The 23,485-nt window shown below is 43.7% G+C and overlaps 1 protein-coding gene across 1 annotated transcript in view; it reads right to left on the bottom strand.

Annotated features, from left to right (window-relative positions):
- The window catches only part of FUT8 (fucosyltransferase 8), a 288,014-nt gene that overhangs the window by 29,906 nt on the left and 234,623 nt on the right, over nucleotides 1-23,485 (bottom strand). The window contains exon 10 of the mRNA XM_069726425.1: nucleotides 19,206-19,356. Within this exon, the coding sequence (XP_069582526.1) occupies nucleotides 19,206-19,356 (151 nt within the window). The remainder of the gene's footprint in view (nucleotides 1-19,205; nucleotides 19,357-23,485) is intronic.

Here is a 23,485-nt window from a genome sequence, read left to right as displayed (position 1 = left end):
GGAGTCTCATGTGAAGCAAGTCAGAATGGTTTTCCAGGTACTGCGTGCTAATTCCTTGTTCGTGAAGGGATCAAAGTGTCTCTTCGGTGTGCAGAAAGTTTCATTTTTGGGGTTCATCTTTTCCCCTTCTACTATCGAGATGGATCCGGTTAAGGTTCAGGCCATCCAGGATTGGACTCAGCCGACATCTCTAAAAAGTCTGCAGAAATTCCTGGGCTTTGCTAATTTTTATCGTCGCTTCATCTGTAATTTTTCTAGCATTGCCAGACCATTGACCGATTTGACCAAGAAGGGTGCTGATTTGGTTAATTGGTCTTCTGCTGCCGTGGAAGCTTTTCAGGAGTTGAAGCGTCGTTTTTGCTGTGCCCCTGTGTTGTGTCAACCTGATGTTTCTCTTCCGTTCCAGGTCGAGGTTGATGCTTCTGAGATTGGTGCAGGGGCGGTTTTGTCACAGAGAGGTTCTGGTTGCTCAGTGTTCAAACCATGTGCTTTCTTTTCCAGGAAATTTTCTGCTGCTGAGCGTAATTATGATGTGGGCAACCGAGAGTTGCTGGCCATGAAGTGGGCATTCGAGGAGTGGCGTCATTGGCTTGAGGGTGCTAAGCATCGCGTGGTGGTATTGACTGATCATAAGAACCTTACTTATCTTGAGTCTGCCAAGCGCTTGAATCCTAGACAGGCCCGTTGGTCGTTATTTTTTGCTCGTTTTGATTTTGTGATTTCATACCTTCCGGGCTCTAAAAATGTGAAGGCGGATGCTCTGTCTAGGAGTTTTGTGCCCGACTCTCTGGGGTTATCTGAGCCGGCGAGTATCCTCAAGGAAGGAGTCATTGTGTCTGCCATCTCCCCTGATTTGCGGAGAGTGTTGCAGAAATTTCAGGCTAATAAACCTGATCGTTGTCCGGCCGAGAAACTGTTCGTCCCTGATAGGTGGACTAGTAAAGTTATCTCTGAACTTCATTGTTCGGTGCTGGCCGGTCATCCAGGAATCTTTGGTACCAGGGAGTTGGTTGCTAGATCCTTCTGGTGGCCATCTCTGTCACGGGATGTGCGTGCTTTTGTGCAGTCCTGTGGAATTTGTGCTAGGGCTAAGCCCTGCTGTTCACGTGCCAGTGGGTTGCTTTTGCCCTTGCCGGTCCCGAAGAGGCCTTGGACACATATTTCGATGGATTTCATTTCTGACCTTCCCGTTTCTCAAAAAATGTCGGTCATTTGGGTGGTCTGTGATCGCTTTTCTAAAATGGTCCATCTGGTGCCCTTGGTTAAATTGCCTTCCTCCTCTGATTTGGTGCCTTTGTTCTTCCAGCATGTGGTTCGTTTACATGGCATTCCTGAGAATATTGTTTCTGACAGAGGTTCCCAGTTTGTCTCGAGGTTCTGGCGAGCCTTTTGTGGTAGGATGGGCATTGACCTATCTTTCTCCTCGGCCTTCCATCCTCAGACTAATGGCCAGACCGAACGAACCAATCAGACCTTGGAAACATATCTGAGATGTTTTGTTTCCGCTGACCAGGATGATTGGGTGTCATTTTTGCCGTTGGCTGAGTTCGCCCTTAATAATCGGGCCAGCTCGGCTACCTTGGTCTCTCCATTTTTCTGCAATTCTGGGTTCCATCCTCGTTTCTCTTCAGGACAGGTTGAGTCTTCGGACTGTCCTGGTGTGGATTCTGTGGTGGACAGGTTGCAGCAGATCTGGACTCAGGTAGTGGACAATTTGACCTTGTCCCAGGAGAAGGCTCAGCTTTTCGCTAATCGCAGACGCCGTGTGGGACCCCGACTTCGTGTTGGGGATCTGGTTTGGTTATCTTCTCGTCATATTCCTATGAAGGTTTCCTCTCCTAAATTTAAACCTCGTTTTATTGGTCCGTATAGGATTTCTGAGATTCTCAATCCGGTGTCTTTTCGTTTGACCCTCCCAGACTCCTTTTCCATACATAATGTATTCCATAGGTCGTTGTTGAGGAGATACGTGGCACCTATGGTTCCATCTGTGGAGCCTCCTGCCCCTGTTTTGGTGGAGGGGGAATTGGAGTATATTGTGGAGAAGATTTTGGATTCTCGTGTCTCTAGACGGAAACTCCAGTATCTGGTCAAATGGAAGGGTTATGCTCAGGAAGATAATTCCTGGGTTTTTGCCTCTGATGTCCATGCCCCAGATCTTGTTCGTGCCTTTCATGTGGCTCATCCTGGTCGGCCTGGGGGTTCTGGTGAGGGTTCGGTGACCCCTCCTCAAGGGGGGGGGTACTGTTGTGAATTCTGTGGCTGAGTTCACTTCTGTGGTCACAAGTGATATTGCAGTCTCTGGGCTTCCTCCCTCAGGTGTTTTGGTGAGCTCGTTGGCTGCCTTGCTATTTAGCTCCACCTGAGTCTGTCTTCCTTGCTCCTTGTCTATGTTCCAGTGTTGGATCTGAGCTACTGCATCTTTCCTTGGGCCTGCTGCTCTGCTAGATAAGTGCTTCTAGTTTGTTTTCTGTTTTTTCTGTCCAGCTTGCTATTTACTTTTGCTGGAAGCTCTGAGAAGCAAAGGGGTGCACCGCCGTGCTGTTAGTTCGGCACGGTGGGTCTTTTTGCCCCTTTGCGTGGTTTTCGTTTTAGGGTTTTTTGTAGACTGCATAGTTCTCTTTGCTATCCTCGCTCTGTCTAGAATATCGGGCCTCACTTTGCTGAATCTATTTCATTCCTACGTTTGTCTTTTCATCTTGCTAACAGTCATTATATGTGGGGGGCTGCCTATTCCTTTGGGGTATTTCTCTGAGGTAAGTCAGGCTTGTATTTCTATCTTCAGGCTAGTCAGCTCCTCAGGCAGTGCCGAGTTGCATAGGTAGTGATAGGCGCAATCCACTGCTGCTTATAGTTGTGTGAGGATAGATCAGGTACTGCAGTCTACAGAGATTCCACATCTCAGAGTTCGTCCTATTGTTTTTGGTTATTGCCAGATCTCTGTATGTGCGCTGATTACTGCACGCTGTGTTGCCTGATTGCCAGCCATAACACCTTTTACTGGCTAACTGAAAAGATGGTAACAAATTGCAAGCTTTCGAGACTACACAGGTCTCTTCATCAGGCAAAGACTAAAACAAATTCTGAAGAATCACATATTTATGCACAACATAGCACAGAAAAAAAAGGGAAAAACCATGGATAAGACAGACCATGGATAAGACAGGTGACATGAAGCAGAATTACCATGAGTGATAAACAGTTATGTCTATAAATATTGGGCCAGTTCTTAGATAAGGATTGCTTTATTAAGGGCTGGTTCTGTTGTGCTGACCCCTCATAGTCTGAGGGGCAAGTTCCTTAGTTGATGTAAAAAGACATAAATCCATGCGACACATTAATTCCTGCAGTGAGAGTGTCAAAGGTCGTCATCAGTTTATATTCCCAGACTCTTCTGTCTCTGAGATTTGAAGCTACCTTTTAACACAAGTAATTTCATGTCCATAATGTTATGATTTGGGAGACAAAACTGTATTGCCACAGGTAGATCCATTCTTTTTTCTCTTATTGTGTGGCTGTGAGAATTCATTCTTGTTCTAAACTTTTGCCCTGTCTCCCCCACATTCTTATAAAATTCATCCTCACCCACAATTACTTTGAATTTGACAAAAAGATCTATCTACAGGAGACTGGCACAGCAATGGGAAGTAAAATGGCCCCACAGTATGCAAATCTTTTCATGGCCAAGCTTGAAAGTGACTTTCTGTCGGTATAACCAAAAGGAACTGAAAAAAAACCCCCTTAAAATGTAACTTTTAATAAATTTCAGGGTAAAAATGACCCATATATAAGGGTCAGGAGACAGTAACACCTTAATTTATCTTAACAATAAAATGAAAGGATAGAGAATAAACGGTGGGGGGGCGTGATCTTTCCCTTACTCGCCCTACCTCCCAGCAGAGGTTGGCACCCTAAATTCGACATGGCGCCCCCACTCATCGACGGCTCTCCCTTATGACCCTACAGGATCTTAACAAAATGAAACTACCACCACACCACAACCTTATCTAAAGTGCAATAGTGCTTATAAGGCGCAATAAAAGAGCTGTAGAGATCTGATGTGGAATAATTTCCACAAGAAAGGGTCTTATAGATAGTTACCCTTCTATTGATATAATACAAGGGAGGTGCAATAAGTGTTTAATGTTAGAGACAAAGTAAATTTAACAGTTGCGATGTAAAGCAATGATAGTCCTGCTTACAGTCTCAAAACACACATGACACCTATAGTATACCCAAATTATAAGCACAACGTGGTATTTAGGGAAGAATGTATACACTATGTAGGCAGAATGATATAGTATTCAAAAAGACAGTCCTGTGTCAATATATCAATATGATGACAATCCACTGCCATACACCGGCACCTCAAAAATCATATACAGGCACAAATAGCAAAAGATGGTCAAGAAAAAAAGGATGTACTCATCCGTATGCTGCCGCCCATCCCGACGCGTTTCCCCCTAGGATAATGCACCAGGGTTTATCAGGGGAAGGAGTGGGGCTTCTCACGGTCCGAGGAAGCTGTAATAAGCTGCGTCTCGGAATGACCGCTCACAAGGTCCGAGGCAGCTGTAATGAGCTGCGTCTCGGAATGACCGCTCTCAATGAAGGGCCCTTCAGGGGAAACGCGTCGGGTATACTATAGGTGTCATGTGTGTTTTGAGACTGTAAGCAGGCAACAGGTTTCTGCTAATAACCAAGAAAAATTATCTTTCACAATTGGTGCAGAATCCAACCAGAGGAGCAGCACTTTTAGACCTAATACTATCTAATAGACCTGACAGAATAACAAATCTGCAGGTGGTCGGGCATCTAGGAAATAGCGACCACAATATTGTACAGTTTCACCTGTCTTTCACTAGGGGGACTTGTCAGGGAGTCACAAAAACACTGAACTTTAGGAAGGCAAAGTTTGACCAGCTTAGAGATGTCCTTAATCTGGTAGACTGGGACAATATCCTCAGAAATAAGAATACAGATAATAAATGGGAAATGTTTAAGAACATCCTAAATAGGCAGTGTAAGCGGTTTATACCTTGTGGGAATAAAAGGACTAGAAATAGGAAAAACCCAATGTGGCTAAACAAAGAAGTAAGACAGGCAATTAACAGTAAAAAGAAAGCATTTGCACTTCTAAAGCAGGATGGCACCATTGAAGCTCTAAAAAACTATAGGGAGAAAAATACTTTATCTAAAAAACTAATTAAAGCTGCCAAAAAGGAAACAGAGAAGCACATTGCTAAGGAGAGTAAAACTAATCCCAAACTGTTCTTCAACTATATCAATAGTAAAAGAATAAAAACTGAAAATGTAGGCCCCTTAAAAAATAGTGAGGAAAGAATGGTTGTAGAGGACGAGGAAAAAGCAAACATATTAAACACCTTCTTCTCCACGGTATTCACGGTGGAAAATGAAATGCTAGGTGACATCCCAAGAAACAATGAAAACCCTATATTAAGGGTCACCAATCTAACCCAAGAAGAGGTGCGAATCCGGCTAAATAAGATTAAAATAGATAAATCTCCGGGTCCGGATGGCATACACCCACGAGTACTAAGAGAACTAAGTAATGTAATAGATAAACCATTATTTCTTATTTTTAGGGACTCTATAGCGACAGGGTCTGTTCCGCAGGATTGGCGCATAGCAAATGTGGTGCCAATATTCAAAAAGGGCTCTAAAAGTGAACCTGGAAATTATAGGCCAGTAAGTCTAACTTCTACTGTTGGTAAAATATTTGAAGGGTTTCTGAGGGATGTTATTCTGGATTATCTCAATGAGAATAACTGTTTAACTCCATATCAGCATGGGTTTATGAGAAATCGCTCCTGTCAAACCAATCTAATCAGTTTTTATGAAGAGGTAAGCTATAGGCTGGACCACGGTGAGTCATTGGACGTGGTATATCTCGATTTTTCCAAAGCGTTTGATACCGTGCCGCACAAGAGGTTGGTACACAAAATGAGAATGCTTGGTCTGGGGGAAAATGTGTGTAAATGGGTTAGTAACTGGCTTAGTGATAGAAAGCAGAGGGTGGTTATAAATGGTATAGTCTCTAACTGGGTCGCTGTGACCAGTGGGGTACCGCAGGGGTCAGTATTGGGACCTGTTCTCTTCAACATATTCATTAATGATCTGGTAGAAGGTTTACACAGTAAAATATCGATATTTGCAGATGATACAAAACTATGTAAAGCAGTTAATACAAGAGAAGATAGTATTCTGCTACAGATGGATCTGGATAAGTTGGAAACTTGGGCTGAAAGGTGGCAGATGAGGTTTAACAATGATAAATGTAAGGATATACACATGGGAAGAAGGAATCAATATCACCATTACACACTGAATGGGAAACCACTGGGTAAATCTGACAGGGAGAAGGACTTGGGGATCCTAGTTAATGATAAACTTACCTGGAGCAGCCAGTGCCAGGCAGCAGCTGCCAAGGCAAACAGGATCATGGGGTGCATTAAGAGAGGTCTGGATACACATGATGAGAGCATTATACTGCCTCTGTACAAATCCCTAGTTAGACCGCACATGGAGTACTGTGTCCAGTTTTGGGCACCGGTGCTCAGGAAGGATATAATGGAACTAGAGAGAGTACAAAGGAGGGCAACAAAATTAATAAAGGGGATGGGAGAACTACAATACCCAGATAGATTAGCAAAATTAGGATTATTTAGTCTAGAAAAAAGACGACTGAGGGGCGATCTAATAACCATGTATAAGTATATAAGGGGACAATACAAATATCTCGCTGAGGATCTGTTTATACCAAGGAAGGTGACGGGCACAAGGGGGCATTCTTTGCGTCTGGAAGAGAGAAGGTTTTTCCACCAACATAGAAGAGGATTCTTTACTGTTAGGGCAGTGAGAATCTGGAATTGCTTGCCTGAGGAGGTGGTGATGGCGAACTCTGTCGATGGGTTCAAGAGAGGCCTGGATGTCTTCCTGGAGCAGAACAATATTGTATCATACAATTAGGTTCTGTAGAAGGACGTAGATCTGGGGATTTATTATGATGGAATATAGGCTGAACTGGATGGACAAATGTCTTTTTTCGGCCTTACTAACTATGTTACTATCATTGCTTTACATTGCAACTGTTAAATTTACTTTGTCTCTAACATTAGACACTTATTGCACCTCCCTTGTATTATATCAATAGAAGGGTAAGTATCTATAAGAACCTTTCTTGTGGAAATTATTCCACATCAGATCTCTACAGCTCTTTTATTGCACCTTATAAGCACTATTGCACTTTAGATAAGGTTGTGGTGGTAGTTTTATTTTGTTAAGATCCTGTAGGGTCATAAGGGAGAGCCGTTGACGAGTGGGGGCGCCATGTCGAATTTAGGGTGCCAACCTCCGCTGGGAGGTAGGGCGAGTAAGGGAAAGATCACGCCCCCCCACCGTTTAGTCTCTATCCTTTCATTTGATTAAGATAGATTAAGGTGTTACTGTCTCCTGACCCTTATATATGGGTAATTTTTACTCTGAAATTTATTAAAAGTTACATTTTAAGGGGGGGGGGGGGGGTTTCAGTTCCTTTTGGTTATACCTATTAATTATACCCTGTACGCATTATTTTTTGGTGATTACTTTTAGTGACTTTTTGTCCTCATGTCCCATCAGGCCTCTGGCCTACTACCGCTACATTGATGACATTTTAATCATGTGGACGGAGTCTGAGCTGTTATGAACAGGTAATTCAGAACCACCATGGACCTTGAAGTTCAGAGCACACAAGGTGACCTGACATTTACCAAAAAGCATAGGACGAGCTCTGAGATGTGGAAACTCTGCTGACCGCAATCCCTAAACCTAACACACCACACTAGAGGTAGCCGTGGATTGCGCCTAACGCTCCCTATGCAACTCGGCACAGCCTGAGAAACTAACTAGCCCTGAAGATAGAAAAATAAGCCTACCTTGCCTCAGAGAAATTCCCCAAAGGAAAAGGCAGCCCCCCACATATAATGACTGTGAGTTAAGATGAAATACAAACACAGAGATGAAATAGATTTAGCAAAGTGAGGCCCGACTTACTGAATAGACCGAGGATAGGAAAGATAGCTTTGCGGTCAACACAAAAACCTACAAACAACCACGCAGAGGGGCAAAAAGACCCTCCGCACCGACTAACGGTACGGAGGTGCTCCCTCTGCGTCTCAGAGCTTCCAGCAAGCAAGAAAAACCAATAAAGCTAGCTGGACAGAAAATATAGCAAAAAATAACACAAGCAGAACTTAGCTTATGCAGGATAGAGAGGCCACAGGAACGATCCAGGAGGAAGCAAGACCAATACTAGAACATTGACTGGAGGCCAGGATCAAAGCACCAGGTGGAGTTAAATAGAGCAGCACCTAACGACTTAACCTCATCACCTGAGGAAGGAAACTCAGAAGCCGCAGTACCACTCTCATCCACCAAAGGAAGCTTATAGACAGAACCAGCCGCAGTACCACTCACGACCACAGGAGGGAGCTTGGCCACAGAATTCACAACACTGAGCCACAGCTAAAGACGTTCCATGAAGAGTTTAATCAATTTCATCCTACCAACTTGACACTCAACTACTCCTGCACTGAAGTTATCTTTTTGGACACCATCATTAGGCTGTAGAACAATATAATAGAGACATCCCTGTATCAGAAGCCAATCGACCGTCCAACATACCTTAAATGGGTCAGTTTCCATCCAAAACACATAAAAAACTCCATTGTCTAGAGCCAAGTCATCAGATACAATCGTATATGTTCCAACCCAATGGATAGGGATGAACACCTTGGTCGTCTCAGAAAGACCTTTTTGAACCAGGGCTACCATTGAAGAACAATTGAAAACCAGATCACAAGAGCCACCAGAATATCAAGGAATCACCTGCTACATTACAAAGCTAAAGAAGAAAATAACTGGGTGCCTCTAGTAGTTACCTACAATCCAAATCTGGAGGTGCTAAGGGGAGCTGCACGGAAATTACAACCTTCACTGCAAAAAGATGCCCGCTTACAATCCATTTTTCTAGACCCCCCACTACTGTGTTTTAGGCAGCCCCCAAATCTAAGAAGCATCATTGTCAAGAGCTCCCTGTCCTCTCCAACAGCTGCAGGTACCTTTCCTTGCAACCAGAAAAAATGTAAAACCTGTCCGTTTATAATGACCACGGACAAGATAAAGATCCCCATTTCACAACAGGACTACAAGATACCAGGTACTTTCAGCTGCGTCACTTCTAATGTGGTGTACCTAATTATTTGTACTAAATGTCCAACTGGGGGTCTGTATGTGGGGGAAACAGGGCAAAAGCTTAGAACAAGAACTAATTCTCGCCACCACACAATAAGAGAAAAAAGAATGGATCTACCTGTGGCAATACATTTCTGTCTCCCAAATCATAACATTATGGACATGAAATTACTTGTGTTAAAAGGTAGCTTCAAATCTCAGAGAGACAGAAGAGTCTGGGAATATAAACTAAGGAACTTGCCCCTCAGACTATGAGGGTTCATCACAACAGAACCAGACCCCAATAAAACAATCCTTATCTGAGAACTGGCCCGATATATATGGACATAACTGTTTATCACTCATGGTAATTCTGCTTCATGTCACCTGTCTTATCCATGGTCTGTCTTATCCATGGTTTTTCCCCTTTTTTTTTTTTCTGTGCTATCTTGTGCATAAATATGTGATTCTTCAGAATTTGTTTTAGTCTTTGCCTGATGAAGAGATCTGTGTAGTCTCGAAAGCTTGCAATTTGTTACCATCTTTTCAGTTAGCCAGTAAAAGGTATCAACCACTGAGGACTCTCAATTCTAAATATTTTTCTATCTACTGGCTAACACGGTACCAAGATATATTTCTTTCCTGTATCAGGAAGGCTTAAGCATTGCTCAAAATCCCGAGTCCCAAGGTGATGACCTACACTCAGGCTATGTAAGATAATTTCTTACTTTAGTTTGTAGAAGGTTATAGCATCAATCTATAGTTAACCCCTTCATGACCCGGCATATTTTGACCTTAATGACTTGGCAATTGTTTGCAATTCTGACCAGAATCCCTTTATGAGGTAATAACTCAGGAACGCGTCAACGGATCCTAGCGATTCTGAGAATGTTTTATCGGGACATATTGGGCTTCATGTTAGTGGTAAATTTAGGTCGATAATTTTTGTGTTTATTTGTGAAAAAAATCGGAAATTTGGCAAAAATGTTGAAAATTTAGCAATTTTAAAATTTTTTAATTTTATTCTGTTAAACCAGAGACTTATGTGACACAAAACAGTTGGTAAATAACATTTCCCACATGTCTAGTTTAGATCAGCACAATTTTGGGAAACATTTTTTTTTGTTAGGAAGTTATAAGGGTTCAAAGTTTAGCAGCAATTTCTCATTTTTCCAGCCAGATGTACAAATACGCTTGCGTTTCACCTCAGTGAGATTTTTGCGTTCCATTATCCCGGACGAACGCTCCTATAATACCGGCAGTATCTCTCTTAACCCATAGACGCGACACATGCCAGGGGCGGGGTTTTCCCGACGCGCCATTGGGTTGAACCTTTAAATATCACAGACCGGGGAGATCGGTAAAGCGGCGAATGCAGGTCATTATACTCCCTTGATGATTCCGCAAGGATGAAATGCTTTGGGAGACGCAATCCACAGCCGAGGCTTTAACTTTATCTCACCGCCTTTAAGAGATCTAATACAGGGCAAAATCTCTCCAACTTTGCGGTGAGATCTACCCACATTTGTGGGATTTTTTAACATTATGCTGCTCTACACTTGCCAGCGTATAAATGAAACATCTATGGTAAATTGACTAAGTGTCCGCAAATTAACCATAAGGGAATGCTCATGAATATTTGATGAGGAAGCATGGTTCCGTATATACATGTGGTCTTATATTTGCGGTTTGGATTTCTTTTTTGGGTTTTGAAGCCTCACTGATATGCTGCTGCATTTATTGACAGTAACTATGGTTTATGATAAACAAATAATTGATTGACAATTGTTTACACGAACTGAGAAGCAGCCTCCTGATATAACACTATAGACCAAAAGTAATACAGGCAGAAAGTCTCTATGATTGGACTATAGGATAGTGCATAAATGCATTCAATATTGGACACAGGGTTGCACTTATGGTAGTAGATAGGGTATTAGTCCACACAGGGATATACCTTGCATGCAACCTTGACCATAAAAAATATTGAAATTTGCCCAATCGGTGGTTTTCTTTAAATCTGGTCCTCTTGAAAGTTTTTTAAAGAGAGATATCCTCTCACTTTCCACTTAAGTGGAGATCTGCTTCATTTCTCTGACTGTGACATCACTAGTTCAGAGACTAATAGTGCTGTCAGTTTATAACATTTTGTGTGTCTTGTTTTTGTCTTCCTTTTCTGTGTTGAGTATTAGGGCACTTTATTTCACTAAGGTTTCCCTCCCCCCTTTTTTGTATTTTTTTCAACATTTTATGAGAATTTTAATGAACCTATTAAAGGTTAAGTTTTATAGTATCCAATTGCTATTGTCTACTTGATTTTTGTTGGATCACTCACCTTGCTTGACAAAATTTACAAAACAATTTTTTTAGTGACCACATCACATTTGAAGTCCCTTTGAGGGGCCTACATGACAAAAAACACCATTCCAAAAACTGCACCCCTCAAGCTACTCAAAACTATGCTCAAGAAGAGCACCCTTCAGGTGCAACGTGGAAGGAAAAAAAGGACATTTCAATTTTTCCAACAAAAATGTTCTTTTAGCCTCAATTTTTTCATTTTCACACGGGCAACAGGATAAAATGGATCCTAAAATTTGTTGGGCAATTTCTCCTGAGTACACCGATGCCTCATATGTGGTCATAAACTACTGTTTGGGCGCACGAAAGGGATCGTAAAGGGAAGGAGCGCCATTTGACTTTTTGAATGGAAAATTAGCGTCAATCGTTTGCGGACACCATGTTGTGTTTGGAGAGCCCCTGTGTGCCTAAACATTGGAGCTCCCCCACAAGTGACCCCATTTTGGAAACTAGACCCCCCCCAAGGAACTTATATAGACGCATAGTGAGCACTTTGAACCCCCAGGTGCTTCACAAAGTGATCCGTAAAAATAAAAAAGTACTTTTTTTTCACAAAAATTTTCTTTTAGCCTCAATTTTTTTTATTTTCATGTGGGCAACAGGATAAAATCGATCTCAAAAATTGTTGGGCAATTTCTCCTGAGTACACTGATATCTCATAAGTGGGGATAAACCACTGTTTGGGCACATGGCAAGGCTCGGAAGGGAAAGAGCGCCATTTGACTTTTCGAATGGAAAATTAGCTCAAATTGTTAGCGGACACCATGTCGCATATGGAGAGACCCTGTGTGCCTAAACATTGGAGCTCCCCTACAAGTTACCCCATTTTGGAAACTAGACCCCCCCCAAGGAACTTATCTAGATGTGTGGTGAGAACTTTGAACCCCCAGGTGTTTCATTAAATTTTATAGCGCCCGGCCATGAAAATAAAAAAAATCATATTTTTCACAAAGATGATCTTTTAGTCCCCAATTTTTTTCCCAAGGGTAACAGGAGAAGTTGGACCCTAAAAGTTGTTGTCCAATTTGTCCAGAGTACGCTGATACCCCATATGTAGGAGAAACCTACTGTATGGACACGCGCTGGAGCTTGGAAGGGAAGTAGTGACGTTTTGGAATGCGGACTTTGATGGAATGGTCTGCTGGCGTCATGTCGCATTTGAAGAGCCCCTGATGTGCCTAAACAGTGGAAACCCCCAATTTCAACTCCAACCCTAACCCCAACATACCCCTAACCCCAACCACAAACCTAACCCTAACACACCCCTAACCCTAATCCCAAACCTAACCACAAACCTAACCCTAACAAACGCCTAAACCTAATCCCAACCCTAACCCTAATCCCAACCCTAACTTTAGCCCCAACCCTAATTTTATCCCAAACTCTAACCCTAACTTTAGACCAACTCACTTTACCCAACCCTAACCCTAATGGGTAAACTGGGGAGGAGGGGGTCATGACCGGGGCAGGGGGCCATCACCGGGGCAGGGGCCATCAGCAGGGCAGGGGGCGATCGCCGGGGCAGGGGGGCCATCAGCGGGACAGGGGGTGATCAAGGGGGCCATCAGCGGGGCAGGGGGTGATTGCCGGGGCAGGGGGGCCATTAGCGAGACAGGGGGTGATCAGGGGGTAGGGAGTGATCAGGGGGGCAGGGGGTGATCAGGGGGGCCATCAGCGGTGCAGGGGGTGACCGCCGGGGCAGGGGGCGATCAGGGGGCAATCAGAGGGGCAGGGGGGCAATCAGAGGGGCAGGCAGTGATCAGGGGGCGATCGACGGGGCAGGGGGGCCATCAGCGAGGTAGGGGGTGATAGGGGGGCCATCAGCGAGGCAGGTGGTGATCGGGGGGCCATCAGTGAGGCAGGGGCGATTGCCGGGGCAGGGGGGGGCATCAGTGGGGCAGGGGGTAATCACGGGGCGGGTCATCACCGGGGGCAAGAAGAGGCTGACAGGCGAGGGGGGTCAAGAGCGGGGTGAGGAGATGCAGCAAATGGAGATGGAGCCTGCAGCAGCAGTGTGGGGAGGGGGTGATTACCGGGGCAGGAGGGAGGGAGCGAAGGTCGGGCGGGAGGAATCGGACGGCAGGTGGAGCAGAGGTCAGCAGAGGGTAGTACCTGATGGCGGCGATCGTGGCCGGGCGGCGGCAGCAGCAAACAGGCACGTTGCTTTTTAGCTTCCAGGGACTGGAAGAAGCTGGAGAGCGAGGCAGCCATACTTTACTTCACCCCTCCACATCTGATTGGAGAGATAGCATCATAGATGCTAGCTCCAATCATATCTGGGGGGGGTGACAAATAGGTCACCAGAAGCGATCCTTGCCACAGGGGGCAAAGCCACTCTCCCTGGGCTCAAGTACAAGTCCCCCTGTACCTGCAGGTCGGGTGACATTTCAGCTAACCTGTTCACCTGACCTGCAGGAATGCGATCCTGCCATGATGCCACATAGGCGTCACAGGTCGGATTGGCACCGACTTTCATGACGGGAAGTGGTTAATATACTGTATAACCAATTATCACTGAGCTTTTATATATTCATGTAGTAAATGTGGTAATCTGATAACCCACTTTGAAAAATAAGGGGGGATTTAATGGCAGTTTACAGTCCTCCTATAGCTGTAACAGGACACCTGGAGCAGCAGGTAGTCCAGCCCCACCAGCTGGTATCCAGGCTCATATAGGATGACCACCATGCTATGTGACTGCTTCACTCAAACTTTCTACAGTCAGGTAGGATTTCATAAGGAGATTTAAGGACAATATGGAGTTATGGTATGTCCTAGCCACACACCGGTTACATTTTCGAGATCTCAGGAACGGTCGGAACACCATCCAGGGTCTCGACACATTCTAGCACCCCAGAGTGAGGAGTTGTGCAGAACAGCTATTAGAGGCAAGGTGCGAAGCCCTGTTTGGCCTCCAAGCATAACAGGGGCCCGGCCGGATCCAATGACACCAGAACCACCGCCTTATGACATTCCGTTTGGAAGTTATGATTCTTCATAGATTTTGAGACTTTTAGCTACAAACACCTAGGGGAGGGGGATAAGGCCCATCCCGCGAATGAAAAGGGTTTGACAGACCAACGGCTTAAAATGCTTCTGTAAGGCCATGTGCTCTCAGTATCTGTCATGCTTGCTGTTCACTTCTAAAGCCCATGCCCCCATAGACTTATCTATATGTTGACTTTTGAATTTATGCATTTGTTGTTTGGTTGGTCAAGAAAACACAGACTACTGTTCATATAAGTTATTAGGCACACAAAAATAACACACAAAAATAAACTGCAGCCATCAATTAAAGAAAGGGGTTCAGTTCTGAGAAGAGATCCACGATAAAAATTATTTTTTATTTGTTCAGAAAATTAAAATATATTTATAAACAGAAATGTCATGTAGGGGACAATTATAATATATAGTACATAATTACAGGTGGGGAAGACATAAATTCAATATTCAAATTCAAGTGGTACTATAAATCTCCCCTATCAATTATAATATATAAAGGATACTGGGAACATTTATTACGATGTTAGTGTACAGTACATTAACTATAATCAAGGATCCGAAGATAGAGAGAAAATAGGATATTATTTCATAATTAAATCAGGATGTAGTGTATAACATGTCCATAAAGTGCTCCAGTGCAAAGTTGTAATCTACAGCCTGTACATTAATGTGCTGCTCTATCGCTAGTGCAAAGTACAAGTATATAACATGTCCATAAAGTGCTCCTGTGCAAAGATTGTAATTACCAGGCAAAATGAGGTAGTATATAAATAGAAAGCATATGACAATGTATAGTCCAGAAAGGACCAGATCCCAATAATTAATAAAGTGCTCAAGTTCCACACTACCTTAGATAATGTTCACAGTTTCCAGATGAATGTGTCTAGCACAGCGGCCCCTTACCCCGATGCACGTTTCGCCGCCGGCTTCTTCTAGTTCATTTTTGTGTGTTATCGTTCATATAAGCATGTAAGATTGACTTTTAAGTTGTCGTTTGTTGTAAAATATTATGCTGTTATCCTGGATAACAGAGATGCAGAGTAATTGAAGAATGATTATATAAATAATTAGAAAAAAGGAGTCCAAACGCTGCCAAATAGAAAAATATTTCAAATATTAAATGGTAACATACAATCAGCAGAGCAATAAGTAAAATACTGTAGTATATATAGGGTTACTTATGTGAAGGGTTCAGATAACAATCACATACCACACCAACAAGCTAGTGCGACTTAAGGTCCAAAGTTCACAGCATAAGACAAGTCTATCAAAAGTGAAAAAAACTCCTCATTCAGTCCCACTAGGAGCCTATGTAAGAATAGCTGTCACAGACAGTATACAGGACTGGACCTTACCCATATCAGTCGTGGTGTGGATGTGAGGATTGCCAGCCCCTACGCGCGTTTCGCGTAGGCTTCTTCGGGGGGCCCGATAGACTTGTCTTATGCTGTGAACTTTGAACCTTAAGTCGCACTAGCTTGTTGGTGTGGTATGTGATTGTTATCTGAACCCTTCACATAAGTAACCCTATATATACTACAGTATTTTACTTATTGCTCTGCTGATTGTATGTTACCATTTAATAAATATTTGAAATATTTTTCTATTTGGCAGCGTTTGGACTCCTTTTTTCTAATTATTTATGCTATTGTTGGGAGTTTTGTCTGTCCCTGATTGAACATTTGTGGCTCTGATCTAATTAATTAATAATTGAAGAATGATGTTTGCTGATATGTTGATTACACATTGTCCAGGCCAGCTAACTTGCTAACTTGCAAAACAAAGGAGTAAAAACTATACAAACTGATTCAATAGTTGAACAATGCGAGTTAATCTCATAACATCTTCCTGTTGACCTCTGGATACTGAATTGAAAGACAACAGTTGTGAGCTATATAAGTGGGATTTGCCTCTGTAACAGATAAGCCAAGAGATCGAGAGATCAAAAGATCCTGAGACTCTTTACAAAACCAAAGCCAAGAACACTCTACAGCAGGGGTGTCAAACTGCATTCCTCGAGGGCTGCAAACAGGTCATGTTTTCAGGATTTCCTTGTACTGCACAGGTGATAATTTAATCACCTACACAAATAATGAGTTGGTGATTAAATTATCACCTGTGCAGTACAAGGAAATCCTGAAAACATGACCTGTTTGCAGCCCTCGAGGAATGCAGTTTGACACCCCTGCTCTACAGGATACCTGCCAGATCATGGCTCCATCATGAGGGACACAGATTTGACATTCTACAGGAAGGCACTTAGGGGACCACGGCCCCAGCTGATTGAATACAGATCTGCTCTATTGACCATCACTGAACCCATCGATAAATTTGGGGAGGTCAGGATGTGGACCCACCGGTCACCTGAGCCCCATGGATATATTTGGGAAAGCCAGGATTGGGACCCACCAGTCACCTGGCTCCATGGAGATGTTCGGATAAGCTAGGTTGTGACCCTCTGGTCACTTGGCCTTGTATCTAAATGGGCTGTCATCTTCCTAAGCTTGTCATTACCTCGTCTCTGTGCGTGATACAGGTGGGGGTAGTCAGCCCTGGAAGCCCTGAAGTCACAGCTGCTCTTATCCTGGCAAATCAGCGGAAGGGTGAGACGCTGTAATTTTGCACCATCTTGGGTATTGTGCTGGGACTGTTTTATGTGTTATTTGCCTGTTTTGTGCTTAAATAAAGTAATCCATACTGTTTTACCCTCACCCAGTGTTACCTAAGCAGTTTCATACCCATGGTAAAAGAAGAGCAGGTGTTCGGTGGGATGATCCCTGTTCCATACGATTTAGGCTAGCAGACTGGGGCACCCATTGACTCCCAGTGTCACCACACATTGTGCATATAGTGTATTGTCTACTGTGCCCTGAAGGCGATTAAATATATAATTTAACCTTGGGCTGCTTTTTTATTTAGATCCTTGAATCCACACATTCATGCTCTTGGTTTTAACTTCACATGTTACCTGGGCTGGTTTCTGGCCAGATACAATCCTGTTATCCGACTGGGCTTATATTTAATGAGGAACTAGTGGCAGTCCTACTGGGCTGGCAGGGCTCTGTTTAACTGGAGCTAGTGAAAAGGGCCTCTCAGCCTTGTCAGAGTTGTGAACGAGTGCGGTGTCACATCAGCGGCTGCGTGGGCCACCTTCTCTCACTCTTTGACCCATCAGACATAACCCCATATCTAGTGCACTCTTCCCATTAGACATAACTTATATCTAGTGCCCTCGACCTATCAAACATCTCCTAAGTCCCAACTCATCAGAACCTCTCCATATTGAACTCGCAATCCGTCAAACAAATCCCCATATCTAGCTCCTAACCATCAAACATATCCCCATATCCAGAGCCCTCGATCTATCAAACATATCCATATCTTGCTCTCCACTCATCAGACATACCCCAATACCTAGCTTTCAACCCATCAAACACCTCCACTCCATATCGATCTTCCAACCTATCGAACAAATACTCATATCTTACTCTACTGACCTGTAAAATATGACTCGTTCCCTCCACTCATCCCTGCCGTCTGAAAGTTTGGGAACCCTTCAGAATTTTCCAGATCTCTGCTAACATTTACCCTTAAACTTCACCAAATTTTTACAAACATCACCACCTTCCCCCCCCCCCAAACAAAGAATTGCTAAATATTGTTTATTTCACCCTTTCGAAGCATTTGGAATGTTTACCCCTTTATGAAGTACAATGAATGGTAACATGAACGGTGCCATCAAAAACTACAACTCGCCCACAAAAAAAAACACGCCCGCTTAGTCGCTTACCGCTATGTCGAAGTAAAAATATAAAATTAGTTGCTCTTAGAAGGAGTAAAAAATGCAAACGTAAAAATGAAAATTGGCATCAGAGGCAAGGGGGTGAAGGCCAAATGAGAACCTGTCCTTAAATATTTGGCATATCAGAAATATCCTCTATTATTTTTAGCCCTATTTTTCAGAGACGACATACTTCTTTCTATTATTCCTTCACTGGGTCATTAAACCTGCAGCACGATAAAATACATAATGGAAGGGAAAGGTAAAATGCCGAAGACTAGAACATAATCGGATTCTAATCATTTTTTGACTTTACCCTGAGAATACACAAAGTCGATGAATGAAATGACAATGTGGCCATGGTTATAAAGTCAGTCCGTCCTCAGAGATTTATTACTTTGTGCAACCTGAAAGCTCCATCAATATCTTATCTATTAAATTAACGTTATACTAACGCTCTCTGCCACAGAATTACCCCACAGCCTTAAAACTTGGAAAAATGCAAAAAATCCCTCTACAAAGGTTGAATGTTTGTGCGCAACATTTGGGCGGCAGTGTCATATCAGGGGATCTCCAGCAAGGCCGCAGCATCGGCTTGGTAAGTCACTCTCTGATGACCGCTCTGTGCAAAGAGTTTTTTTCATCATCAAAGATAGATATTGTCAGAAAGAGTATATACTTTTACAGCTTACTGCTTATTCAAATGTGCATCGGTTCACACTTTTGTTTACAGCTCGTTGTCTAGGAAATCATTATTGAAATCATCATTTCATCATTATTGACACATCTTGACAAGAAGAATCAAAGCTTGGTCCTTCATTTAACTCACCTGCGAGGAGAAGGTGCACACAAGAAAGTCCGAATGTGATAAGAAATGTATATCTAGGATGACGCCCCGCAAGGAATTTTCTGTGTATCGATTGTGCAGACCGGCTGACCACGATATTGAATTGTCACTGATGAACTCATACTGGGGGTATCTGCAGTGGAAACCACAACGAAAATCACATTAGGGAATTGAGATTTTGCAAATATAGCCCCACGTGGCACATGCACCCCTATCTCAAGACTGGAAATAAGCAGTGTATTAAAGAGGGCCAGTCATCAGGTAAAGAGTGCTTAGCTTTTGCTCTTCTTCCCACTGATTGCCTACGTATTACATTTTTTATTTATTTTTTTAAATCCGCCTTATGGTTTCAGAGATATGTGCTTTTTTATTTAGTGCTACTTTTTTATGGTCTTTACAATAGGGCATAACTCACAGAGCAATAAAGTAGAAGAGCACAAAGACACGCCCCTGAGGATCCCGAGAGCCACACCCCCTCAGTAAAGACCATAAAAATTAACACTAAATAAAAAGGCCCATATCTCTGAAACTGTATGTCGGATTTAAAAACAAATAACATCTGTCCATTTTGACTTGGTGACAGGTCTTTAAAGAGTTTCTCCCATTAGGCTAAAGTTATGTATACATCTTCACCGGAGGAGCCATACACTGTCACAGTGGCAGGTTGCACAAAAAAATGGATGCAGCATGAATCGTTATTTGGCACAGCAAAAGGCTGGACACTATGGTGGAAACCTTTGGGGGATTTTGCACTGCCATAAAAAAAAGGTGTTCTACTTTTGTGATGGAGCAAAAATTAGGGTTAGGTGTAAACCCAACATAACCCAGCCAATATGCCCTATTATGATATAGAGACATAGTTGCATGATGTTCTTGCTCAGGTGGACTCGGGACATTCATATACCGTATGTACTCAAGTATAAGCTGACCCGAGTATAAGCCGAGGCACCTAATTTTACGGCAAAAAAACTAATAAACACTTATTGACTCTAGTAAAAGAAGGTTATGCATTGTCCCCTCATCCCCATCCTTGTATGCATGGCCCCTTCATCCCTATCCTGGTATGAATGACCCCTCATCCCCATCCTGTATGTATTGCCCCCTTATCCCTACCCTGGTATGCATTGCCCCCTTATCCCTACCCTGGTATGCATGGTCCCCTCATCCCCATCCTGGTATGCATGTTACCCTCATCCCTATCCTGGTCTGTATGACTCCTTATCCCTATCCTGATATGCACGGCTCCTCATCCACATCCTGGCCTGCATGGCTCCTCATCCCCATCCTGGTATGCATGGCTCTTAATCCTTATCTTGGTCTGCATGGCTAATCAAACCCATCCTGGTCTGCATTACTCCTCATACCTATCCTGGTATGCATGGCCCCCTCACCACTATACTGGTCTGCATGACTCCTTATCCCTATCCTGATATGCATGGCTCCTCATCCCTATCCTGGTCTGCATGGCTCCTCATCCCCGTCATGGTCTGCATGGCTCCTCATCCCCGTCATGGTCTGCATGGCTCCTCATTCCTATCCTGGTCTGCACGGCTCCTCATCCCAATCCTGGTGTAAATGGCCACCTCATCCCCATTCTGGTACGCATGGCCTCCTCATCCCAATCCTAGTATGCATGGCCTCCTCATCCCAATCCTAGTATGCATAGCTCCTCATCCCAATACTGGTATGCATAGCTCCTCATCCCAATCCTAGTATGCATGGCTTCTCATCCCAATCCTAGTATGCATGGCTCCTCATCCCAATCCTAGTATGCATGGCCTCCTCATCCCAATCCTAGTATGCATGGCTCCTCATCCCAATCCTGGGTATACATAGCTCCTCATCCCAATCCTGGTATGCATAGCTCCTCATCCCAATCCTAGTATGCATAGCTCCTCATCCCAATCCTGGTATGCATAGCTCCTCATCCCAATCCTAGTATGCATGGCCTCCTCATCCCAATCCTAGTATGCATAGCTCCTCATCCCAATCCTGGTATGCATAGCTCCTCATCCCAATCCTGGTATGCATAGCTCCTCATCCCAATCCTGGTATGCATAGCTCCTCATCCCAATCCTGGTATGCATAGCTCCTCATCCCAATCCTGGTATGCATAGCTCCTCATCCCAATCCTGGTATGCATAGCTCCTCATCCCAATCCTGGTATGCATAGCTCCTCATCCCAATCCTAGTATGCATAGCTCCTCATCCCAATCCTGGTATGCATAGCTCCTCATCCCAATCCTAGTATGCATGGCCTCCTCATCCCAATCCTAGTATGCATAGCTCCTCATCCCAATCCTGGTATGCATAGCTCCTCATCCCAATCCTGGTATGCATAGCTCCTCATCCCAATCCTGGTATGCATAGCTCCTCATCCCAATCCTGGTATGCATAGCTCCTCATCCCAATCCTGGTATGCATAGCTCCTCATCCCAATCCTGGTATGCATAGCTCCTCATCCCAATCCTGGTATGCATAGCTCCTCATCCCAATCCTGGTATGCATAGCTCCTCATCCCAATCCTGGTATGCACAGTTCCTCATCCCCATCCTGGTATGCATAGCTCCTCATCCCAATCCTGGTATGCACAGTTCCTCATCCCCATCCTGGTATGCATAGCTCCTCATCCCAATCCTGGTATACATAGCTCCTCATCCCAATCCTGGTATGCACAGTTCCTCATCCCCATCCTGGTATGCATAGCTCCTCATCCCAATCCTGGTATGCACAGTTCCTCATCCCCATCCTGGTATGCATAGCTCCTCATCCCAATCCTGGTATGCATAGCTCCTCATCCCAATCCTGGTATGCATAGCTCCTCATCCCAATCCTGGTATGCACAGTTCCTCATCCCCATCCTGGTATGCATAGCTCCTCATCCCAATCCTGGTATGCATAGCTCCTCATCCCAATCCTGGTATGCATAGCTCCTCATCCCAATCCTGGTACGCATGGCCCACATTAAAAATAAAAAATAAACCATCCTACTTTAGGGAATAAATATTCACTGCTCTTCATTCCCTTAAGTACTGGGCACACGTGATCGCCCGGCCACTGAAAGCCGGTGGCTGTGACTACTGTGCGCGCCATTCAAGAGAAACGAATATTTACTGCGATCGCAGTAAATATTCATTTCTCTTTAGCAGCGGGCACAGGCTTTAGCTGTAGCTGCCGGTTCCTGCCTCCTGTGACCCACTGCTCCGCCACTTCCGCTCCCCGTCCATCTTCTGGGGCCCTCACTTGAGTATAAGCCGAGAGAGGCGTTTTCAGCACAAAAAAACGTGCTGAAAAACTTGGCTTATACTCCAGTATATACGGTATGTAACAAGTTTGCTCTAATGAGAAATTTATCAATTTGACAGGGGTTTCCACAGTGGGCACAACTGCCCACTAATATGAAGATGCCCATCATGGTGATAGATTCCTTTAAGAAATGCTTTATATAACAGGGAGTAACAAAATAGTTAAAAAGTGCTGACAAAAAACATAGAATTGACAATGGAACAAGGATCCTAATTTGTATGAAAGGATGAGGGATTTTATGCCGAGATCTTTCATGTACAAGCCATTTGCATTTTCCATATCATTTTCTCCCAATGAATCAGAGGCTTCTAGTCACTCATGAAAGAGCCGCACTATGATAATTACACTCTAATATATCTGAAGCCACTTGTGGACTGGAACATATCTCCAGCCGCTCCTGGTGCCATTCCCCCTCTGCACATCATTCAGCAGAGCTGCCGTGATCATCACCTCGCTGGTTCTCGCAACGTTATTACAGGATTTTTACCCGTTTCTATTAAGCTCTTCAGCTAATAGTTGATCTGTAACATTAAAGATTTAACACTCCCTTGGTTTCCTGATAGTCTTATTATCAAAGAAAGGGCCTGTACTCAAAGCCATTGTCTATGCATCAATGATGAAGCCTTCTGAGTGCTTTGGGCCAGAATTAGAAGAAAAATGACCATGGCCGAAGATTCTGGAGCTGTAACTAATACAAGGGTCAGTGGAAGCTCCTGGCTCATTGGTTTCTTTGGCTTAGAGCAGAAAGATAAGACTCTGCCTACATCCTGCGCATATCATTCACTCAAAACTTCTAACATTGATTACACAAGAACCACAAGACAGATTTCCTTACCCCAAGTATCATTTTAATTAATGTAACACTGTCAAACTGACACTGTCTGTAGTTTACTTAGCAAAATCCTGCTGACAGGTTCGCTTTAAATGGGAATTTTGTAATACTTGATTTCTCCTGT

The sequence above is a fragment of the Ranitomeya imitator genome, chromosome 1, assembly GCF_032444005.1.
Source record: "Ranitomeya imitator isolate aRanImi1 chromosome 1, aRanImi1.pri, whole genome shotgun sequence".
In the NCBI taxonomy this organism is placed as follows: domain Eukaryota; kingdom Metazoa; phylum Chordata; class Amphibia; order Anura; family Dendrobatidae; genus Ranitomeya; species Ranitomeya imitator.
This window is presented reverse-complemented; position numbering and strand designations above follow the sequence as displayed.